The following is a 10,101-nucleotide window of genomic DNA, read 5'->3' as shown; positions in this document are numbered from 1 at the left end:
CATCACGTATCCATGCATGTCTAACAGTAAGTTGAAATATGTAACATCTTGAGTGGAATTTATGATTTATTTGCGTGATATTCACCGCAAAAATCCGTCCATTAATAAATAAAAAATGGTAAGCAGTTTGTCACAAGAAGATTTCACCGAAAATTTGGAAACTACATGTGAACATTGGCAATACAAATACGTTAAGAAAGTGTAAAATACTTTTACGGACAACTATATGAATCGATCATTATTGTATGGTTAATTTTAAAAATAATAAATAACGAACAGCATTTATTTTTTATTTATATTTTTATCGTAATATCAAAATAATTTTGGATATAATAAAAATTGGAAAAATGATTATTTATTTGCATTTATTTTAAGTGAATTAATAAAAGACAGTTGAATACTGTTAAAGGATATAGACGTGAAGGTTAGGTCAGTCTCAATAGGGCTCAAGGGTTGAATTAGGGTCATATCAGTCTTAATGGGGCAAGTCGTAAAATGGTTTATCGGTCTATATAAGGCCTGGAATTTGTCCTATCAAATTTTCAGTCCGAAAGTGATAGTTTAAATTTTGGTAAAAAAATATCTCTTTCACTAAACAATAGTTGACGTATATATATATATATGTATTCTAGCCCGAAATGTCTCTTTTTCCAAACAAATGGGATAATTTAGCAACAATTCCGTCACTTTGCAATCGAAATAGAAATTACTTAATTATGCAAATAATATTTAAATCAATTAGGCACTATTGATGAAGAAATTGCTAATGCGTTTGTTAACCTGAATGGATTTGATATCTAATAGGTATGGCAGTTCATTGTGGCAGTAAAAGTACGCCTTTTATTTAATTTAAAAAACATAAATCTTGTTGATGTGTTGTTCCGAAAGGTTTTATTTAACAAAATTTTACTCGACGTCAAAAGTCGTAACTTCCTTTCACTGCTTCGCCTTGCTTTTTTTTTTATTTTATATTATCATTTTAAAGTTTACTAATTATGAAAATTAAAGGGTTTGACTGTATTCTTTATATTTAATTTAATAAATATACCGTGAATACAGAAACCTAGGATATAGAGATACACTCTAAAGTTCCAAAATAAAACCAATATGTATCAAAATAAAATCAATTTATTGAGAAATTCGCAATTAAAATTAAGGGGATTCAGTAGTACACGCGCCGTAGAGTAAAAACATGCTTATCGGTTCTAGATACCATTAGTTTAATATTTGGAATAGAGGTTTGAAATTTTGTAGTGAAATAGATAAAGCTTTGATCTAAATCTTGTCGAAGACCATTTTTTAATTTTTTAATTTCTATTGAAAGTACGTGCCCTACAAGAAGCATCAACTTTAAGCACTTGTAAAACCTTTTAATGACCATATTATTGAAAACCAAAAACGTGCCGAGTTAGTGTGAACCTTTGTCTGTCACTATACAAAAAATTAGATATTTATCTCGCAGCGTTAAATCACAATGTTTAGAATAGAAACCCATGCTTTCGGAAAAATTCACAGTAGCCACGAGCGGTCTATTGCGGTCAGTCTCCCTTAACAAATGACACCGAATCCTTTTCTGTTTACCGATAGCAACGGAACTGGTTTGCAATCTTTTCACCCGCGAATAAGGAAACTGTGAATAAGGAACTTTTACTGTACTTACATCCTAATATTATAAATGCCTATGTGACTTTATCTGGTTGTTTATTACCATATCACGCTTTAACTATTCAATCGATCGCCATGAAATTTTGTACACAAATCGTTAGGGGTACAGAAAAGGATATAGGCTACATTTTATCCAGAAAAAAAACTGTTCCCTAGGAATGGAAACGTTAGTTTTATGTGGTCGTCGATGATCCTTGACGCGTATTTAGGTCATCAATGCGAGCAAAGCCGCGGGTGAAACCTACCATGAAATTTTGTACACCCATTGTCAGGGATACAGAACAGGACATTGGGCACTTTTTATCCAGAAAAAATATTGTTCCCAAGGAGTAGAAACATCAATGCTATTGAAGCCGAGGGTAAATCCTGGTATAATAATATAATTACGTCCTTGTTCTTCAAGAATATTAATGAATCTTAACATTAAAAGGACCAAGTTTTCTAATTGTAAGTACCAATCTTGATTTATGCCTAAGTAAGTACAATAACTGGTTCATGAAATGAAGAATCTATTGACCCATGATATCCCACATGTCGAAAGTTTCAATCTTTTTAATTATTTTTGGCTTTAGCATTAACCAACCCTTTTTCTTGACACAATTGACCTAACAATAAGAGCGATCTCCTGGTTCATTTAATACTTTCAGACCATAGCCTCCTAAGGTATCTTCCCGTTCCTACCTTGACATTAAGTCATCCACGATTAATTGAATTTTTATTGATTAAGGTAACCTTATGGCTTTCTAATGTCATTATAAAAAGTTTCCATTTCTTCATCCAAACCATCACAGACAGGCGCGTACATTTGAATGAGGTTGCTTGCAATGGGTGATGGTTTTGGATCTCCTCGTGACCTTCGTTATAATATATAAACCCTAGGGCGTTTAAGTATCTTGTTTCCTCGTTACGTAACTAGTATATTAAGTGATGCATTTTTATTATGATGGCTCCTGTTTTTGACCAACGTATCTTGCTGACTCCCAAAATGGTTATTTTATTAAGTCTTTTCATCTATCTGATCGTGGTACGAATTTCTCGACACTCCAACATGCTGCGAATGTTCCAGCTTGCTATTTTTCACATGATCGACTTGGGGACTGCTAGCAACCTACTAATAAGCTTCCAGGGACTAGGAGTCCTGGATTGGTTATTCTCGATCATGCTAAAAATTATCCTGGGAATGTCCTTGTAGACCTTTTATACAGTGGCTTCCCTTTGCCTGTTATAGTTATCCTCTTTTAGGAAGGACTTCTCCTTCCATGGGCAAGAGGGAACTGCTTATACCGGCAGTTATTCGGTCGACAGAGCCTCCTTGGTTCTCTAGCGGGGTGCACCACGTGCAGGAGAGGTTGTCATTTGGACCAGCAACATCTTATGCTGTCGTCCCTTACACCCCATCATCATCATCATCATTATAAGGTCATCAGTCCTAAGAAGACTGGGTGGACATGCAACTTCAATCTTTCCTATACTGAGCTAATCTTCGCATTTCCTTAAAACTAGAACAACCCCCATCCTTAACTATTTGCGAACAGTAATCTAATCTAGGTCTACCCCTACCCCTCCTAACTCCCGTTTCTGCCTCTAATATGTCTCTGACTGGACCTTCAAACTTGAGAAGGTGTCCTACCAACCTATCTCGCCTATTTCTTATTGACTTCCATAGAGACCTCTGTTCTCCTATTCTTTCTAATATCTCATCATTTCTAACCTTCCCTATCCACGGCATCCTTAACATTCGCCTGTAACACCACATTTCGAACGCTTCTAATCTTTTCTTTTCCGCCGCGCCCACTGTCCATGTTTCGCACCCGTACAACGCCGCGCTCCAAACATACCCCTTTAACAACCTTTTTCGAATTTCTTAATTAACCGTTCGCGAGCATAGAAGTGACTTCTTTTTATTGAAGGCGACATTACCTTGCGCTATCCTCTGTTTTATATCCCTACTACTCCTTTCGTCCTGACTTATCTGACTTCCTAGACACCTAAAATCAGCAAATTCTTCTAATTTTTCGTCTCCTATCTTTATATACGCTCTTTCCCTACTTTTTCTTTCCTTGCATACCAGTATTTTTGTTTTACTTTGATTTATTTTCATACAGTACTGATCTGTCAGTACCGCTTCCATTTTATTTAAAGCTATCTCTTGATCCTCCTTGCTAGATGCTAATACTGCTGTATCATCTGCAAATCTAAGCATACTAATCTTTTGCCCGTGTATCCCTTCAGTTATACTGTCTTTAATGATGTTGATCGCGTCTTCGATGTATAGATTAAAAAGTAGCAGTGACAGTGTGCATCCCTGTCTGACTCCCTTCCTAATATNCTTTACAGGGTGCGTTACCACCCCTGGTCTGAAACCATGACATATCCATAACATGCAATACGCATAGGTTTAATACACCAACATATGCATGTACAGTTGAAGGTATCTTTGCAAGTCCTTACAGAAGAATAAAACCTTTCGCAAGGGAATTGGGATTCGCCGTGGTCCGGTGGGTTTCAGGAGTGAAATGGAGTTAAACCCAATGGACCTCGGCGAATCCCAAAAGTTTTCAGGTCGAACATGGACTAGAGCCACTAAAGCGTACGTTCTAAACAACAATAAAGTTTGATTTGTTTTGATTAAGTCTTTATAACAAAATAAAATGTTTCGTCACTTGGAAAATACTATAAATGGAGCAGTAAACGCCATCTGTAGCACGATGCTACATTTTAGGATTACGTATGCTCCAACAAGGTCCACTTGTGTGGATATCTACTTGCGCAGCCAACCTTAACGTGATATGCACGTTAGCTTAATCGAATAAAATAATTCGAAGTGGTCTGTATTCTGTCGAAACTGCCAGACGCGAACCGCGATTTCAATCTTTTTGGATCTCATCAGCGCGTCGCAGGCAGCTCCGACAGAACACAGACCAACTTTTACCTGCTGTCTTAACAGCGCGTTTCAGAAAATACCACAAATGGCGCGGTAAACGCCATCTGTAGTACGATGCTACATTTTAGGATTACGTATGCTACAACAAGGTCCACTTGTGTGGATATATACTTGCTGAAAACGAATCCCGCGCTGATGAGATCCAAAAAGATCGAAATCGCGATCCGCGTCTGGCAGTTTCGACAGAATACAGACCACTTCGAATTATTTTATTTTCATTTGTTTCGTCACTTGTTTATTATTATTCATTAATTTAGGTTTTTCTATCAAAATTAGATAGGTACATTTGTTTAGTTGTTTATTTAAGGTCCTGGCTGGTACCCCTTTATTGGTAGTTCTCACGTCTTTACAAGACTGGCAAGATCAGAAGGAGGGTCCCATTTGGCACTACAAAAACTATGCAAACAGTACAACACAAACGTGTTGGGACTCAAACTGGGTCCCGAAAAAGTAGTTGTAGTATCTTCTTATCCGGTGGTAAAAAAAATATTATTAAGCGAAGAATATGACGGAAGACCTGACAACTTCTTCATTCGATTGAGATCAATGGGTACCAAAAAAGGTAACATTTTCCAGTTCGATATGAAAGAGATATCGTATTGATAAAAAATTTTAAGGCATTACATCTGCTGATGGAGAATTGTGGACGATTCAAAGACGATTTGTGGTTCAACATTTGCGTGATTTGGGTTTTGGCAAGGGCTACATGGAGGACATGGTCAAACAACAGTTACTTCACATTTTAGATGTTATCGAACAAAACGAAGATCACGTTGTGATGGGCGAAATTTTGTCCAAACCGATCATGAATATACTCTGGGCCATGACAGCCGGCTCTGCCATACCTGAGGCTAAATTGAATAAATTGTTCAGTTTGATGGCGAGAAGAACTAAAATATTCGATATGGCGGGAGGTAAATGATAAAGGGGATGGTTTTCAATTTAGATTTAATTACGACTAATTTTGCATTTAATAATTTAAGAAAACAAGTTATTACGAGCAATTGTTTTGATTGTCAAGTATTGTTTTGTCTACAGGTTTGTGAGGTATTGTTTTGTTTTTGGGTATTGTAAGCAATTGTTTCGATTATTATTGACGAATTGTTGTTCAGGTATTGTGAGCAAATGTTACTGATGTACTGTTATTAGTTATTGTGAACAATTGTTTTGAATGTTGTTGTCTAGCACTTGTTTATTCGTTGTTTTGTTTCATTTGCCTACTGTTTTCTAGGCATTTTGAATCAATTTCCGTGGTTGAGATTTGTAGCACCAGAGAAAACTGGTTACACCTTGATGCAAAATTTCAACAAAGAATTGAAGGAATTCTTTATGGACATAATAAACGAACATAAGGAATCGTGGCGGGAAGACAGGAAGGACGATGTCATATATTCCTTTATAACAGAAATGAAAAAGAAAAGGGACGACCCTCACACAACATTTACAGGTAAACTAATGAGTCACAACGTTAAGAATTTTTTTTTTATCATCCAAAGGTAACAGCAGTAGGAATTTTGTTAATTTATAACAGATACAGAACAATTATCCTACATTATTAATATTTTATCTATAAACTTATCAAAATATCTACAAACATTATCTTAAAAAAAACTCTTCAGACATAACACCTACCTTAAAAATCGATGAAAATATTCTTTCAATTGTTTGTTTCATATGCACCAAATTGTCTTTTGTTTCCGCGGCACACGCGTTATTAAATTTATTCGTTTAAACGCCACGAAATTCGTATAGTACTAGAATGAGTAAAATAATGCGATCTGTATCTGTTATCTACCTTCGTCCCTTGCCCTCTCCAAGTGAATGTCCTGCTCAACTCTTATGTCAATAATGCTCATAATGTTCTCAGACCACTGTTAGGACATTTGAAGGGCGTAGCGACAAACAAACACCGCAAAAAACACATTCTGTACAAAAGATTCAGACGAACAGTCATTTATCGAGATTTTAACTCATTGGCGTAGAATTTGTGTAATTATAAAGGATAATATGAATAACTTTGAAGGACCATTAAAAAACAAAAAAAAAGTATAAAAAGCTTAAATATATATTTGAAATATTATGGTTACTATGGCTCCTGTTGAAGGACTTTGAAAACGGATGTACATTTTGATTTATTTAAATTTGTAGAGGATCAACTGGTTATGGTCTGTGCAGATATTTTTATAGCAGGGGGAAAAACAACGAGCACTTTTCTCGATTTTGCTTTTCTTATGATGGCATTGCATCCAGAAGTTCAACACAAAATTCATAAAGAACTAGATGGTTATTTGAACGGAAAGAAAACTGTCGATTTTAGTGATAAACAAAAGTAATAAAATTTCTATTTTCCATAAAACAAAAGTACAATACTCAACAAAATTATCTCAACAACGAAAAATTGTTAAAAATTATCCTCATTTTGAAGAATTATAGTTGAAACTTTAATTTGTCTCATTCCTATGCTTATTAGGTGACAAAAACTTATTGTTTTCTAAATATCGCTAGAAATTTTACTGATTGTTAATGTGTTGTTTTGTTTTAATTGTCTACTGTTTTGATGGTACTGTAAACAATTGTTTCCATTATTGACGAATTGTTGTATTTCATTTTTTTATTGTAATTAAGCAATTATTTTTTATTGTTGATGCATTGCTGTTTTGTTTTTATTTTGTTTTTTGGGTATTGCTAGCAATTGTTTTCATTATTAATGCATAGGCTTCTTTTATCTGTTCATTTTTAATTAGTTATGAACTTCTAACTAATGTCCGGGTATTGCGATCAATTGTTTAAATTCCTACGATCATTTAAAAATACGTCAAAAATTTTTCGTTGTAGCGATAATTATTTTTGGTTGCTACAGGTACAAAAATAATCCAATAATAAATTTTACTTTTAAGTTTGCCCTACACGAAGGCTGTATTATTTGAGATAGAGAGGTTTTGTCATGTGACCCCTATTACGGGTCCGCGAAGGGTTTTAGCCGACACCGTATTGGAAGGATACCGTATTCCAAAGGTACAAAAATTGTAATGTTTTCGATTAGTAACAGAATTCACTACAGATTTTGTTACAATTCAGGAAACTACAGTATTGATAAACAGTTATTCTGTACACAATGATGAAGAGTTTTGGAAAGACCCTCAAAACTTTCGACCTGAAAGATTTTTCGGGGATGATGGTAGTAATATGAACACAGAAAGGCTCATACCTTTTGGACAAGGTAATAAAAGGGTTTTAATTATTAAATGTGGAATTTACTGTCCAATTGTTTCGGCTCGTTGAGCCTTTGTCAAAAGTCTCTCAGGTCCTTCAGTATCTTAGGGACTAAGTAAGGTATTGAACTATCTAGACACTTTGAAAAAGGCTTAACAGGTCAAATTAGAATTGCTTTTAATGGTTCACTAAATATAAATTTACTCTAGGACAATTTCTACCTGTTAAGTCTTTGTCAAAAGTCTCTCAGGTCCTTCAGTACCTCAGGGACTAAGTAAGGTATTGAAGTATCTAGACACTTTGAATAAGGCTTAACAGTTCAAACTAAAATTCCTTTTAATGGTTCACTAAACATAAGATTTACTCTGCAACAGTTTTGGACTGTTAAGCCTTTGTCAAAAGTCTCTCAGGACCTTCAGTGTCTCATAAACTGAGTAAGGTACTGAAGTACCTAGACACTCTGACAGGGTTAGTAGGCCAGAACAAAATTGCTTTTAAGGTTCATTAAATATAGGATTTACTCCAAATGGTTTTGGCCTGTTAAGCTTTTGTCAAAAGTCTCTCAGGTCCTTCAGTACTTCAAAGACTAAGGTCAAAAAGTACCTAGACATTCTGACAAAGGTTTAACTAAAATTATCTACAAAATTAGTTGTAGGATTTTCTCAACAATTGTTTCGGCTTGTTGAGCCTTTGTCAAGAGTCTTTCAGTTCCTTAAATATCTCAAGGTACTGAAGTACCTAGACACTCTGACAAAGACTTAACAAGTGGATACAAAGTTAGAAGTAGGATTTTCTCAACAACTGTTTCGGCTTGTTATGCCTTCATCAGAGTCTCTAAGATACTGAAGTTTTAAAACGTTACCTTTGAATTTAATTTTGAAAGGAAATTCGAGTAGATCTCTTTGTGTGACTGCCATAGCCCTTTAAAAAAATCATTTACTAAGCACATCACAATATTCTTTTAGGAAAAAGAAGATGTTTCGGGGAAGCCCTGGCACGTAGTTGTATGTTTATATTTTTCGCTGGAATTTTGAAAAAGTACAGAGTTGAATTTGCCCCTGAATCCCAGAAGAAAGTCCGAAAAATTTTTGTACCCGGTATAATATTAACCCCGGAACCCTACGTTTTAAAATTGACCAAAAGAAAAGTGTACTGACTTTTTAATGTTGCACGTAAACATTAATAAATCTTTCGAATTATGTTTGCTTAACGGTCTATTGCTGCAGAAATATAAATATGAGTAATTATTTATTATTGCTATTATTATTATTATTATTACAGCAATCTGAGACGTTAATGTGGTAATTTCTGTAAAGAAAAAAAAAGAAAGTGATAGTTAATAAAGATGATAGTAATAAGTATCTATAATGTACATAATCCGCGGTAATGTACACCACAAGTATGGGATTATCTGCCGGTCTAATACGACAAATAGAAATTGACGTAATTAATCAATAGATATTAGAAATGCACTTGGTAAAACGATTCTAACATTCCAGTTGATTGCTACTTTTTTTCTTCTTTGAGAGGGGTGGTAACGCACCCTGTAAAAATGTAGTACACCGCAACGTCATGGTATAAGTACCTACTTATTTTGGCTCATCTTCGAATTTTGCCTGCTCCAAATGATGGATTAAAGAATCTGTATCAAATTTTGTGTGAAAAACAAAATTAAGTTGCGGACGCATTCCGAATATTGCCTGTGACATATGGTGAAGTTACCTTGGACCAAAGCAACGTTTATCGGTGGTAGAAAATGTCCTCAGAGGGCTGAGAAGATGAGAACGACGAAGAGGGTGCCGGACGCCTGAGCACGTCAACAACAGACGAAAACATCGATGAAGTGAACAAAATAATATTGGCAATTGTTAGAGAAGTTGTTGAGGACCTAAACATATCGATTGGCTCCTGTCTTTCGATTTTTACCAATGATTTGGGCATGACACGGATCATATATGAAGATTGGAAAAACTTTGGCGGTTGTTGTAGAACAAACAAAATAGCTCAAAACCCCAACGCCAAAACGCGACACTGTAGTTGTCCGAAGCACTTTTCGGTAACAAAGTTACCTTCTTCAGGGACTGAAGTAAACTAAACCTAAATGAGAACTAATCCTAATTTATACTGAAAGTTGTTAAGGTTCAGTGAACATGACCCGAAGCCAACAAGGTAGATGTTCAATGGACCTTAACATCATCATCATAAACGTAATTAAACTAAACTAAATAGCGGAGATCCAGGGATGGGACCGTTGTCATTGTTAAGAACAATTTGTTTAT

At 35.2% G+C, this 10,101-nt stretch overlaps 1 protein-coding gene across 2 annotated transcripts in view; it reads left to right on the top strand.

Annotated features, from left to right (window-relative positions):
- The window catches only part of LOC108737124 (probable cytochrome P450 305a1), a 28,850-nt gene extending 19,829 nt beyond the window's left edge, over positions 1–9,021 (top strand). For both annotated transcript variants that reach the window (XM_025981905.1, XM_018469814.2), the window contains 7 exons: positions 4,917–5,171; positions 5,227–5,523; positions 5,841–6,056; positions 6,758–6,938; positions 7,507–7,624; positions 7,688–7,829; positions 8,788–9,021. In XM_025981905.1, the coding sequence (XP_025837690.1) occupies positions 4,917–5,171; positions 5,227–5,523; positions 5,841–6,056; positions 6,758–6,938; positions 7,507–7,624; positions 7,688–7,829; positions 8,788–8,978 (1,400 nt within the window). In that variant the 3' untranslated portion in view covers positions 8,979–9,021. The remainder of the gene's footprint in view (positions 1–4,916; positions 5,172–5,226; positions 5,524–5,840; positions 6,057–6,757; positions 6,939–7,506; positions 7,625–7,687; positions 7,830–8,787) is intronic.
- The last annotated feature ends 1,080 nt before the right edge of the window (positions 9,022–10,101 follow it).

This window comes from Agrilus planipennis, unplaced genomic scaffold (assembly GCF_000699045.2).
Source record: "Agrilus planipennis isolate EAB-ADULT unplaced genomic scaffold, Apla_2.0 scaffold104, whole genome shotgun sequence".
In the NCBI taxonomy this organism is placed as follows: Eukaryota; Metazoa; Arthropoda; class Insecta; order Coleoptera; family Buprestidae; genus Agrilus; species Agrilus planipennis.
The sequence above is the reverse complement of the archived record's forward strand: the minus strand, read 5'-3'. Positions and strand labels throughout refer to the sequence as shown.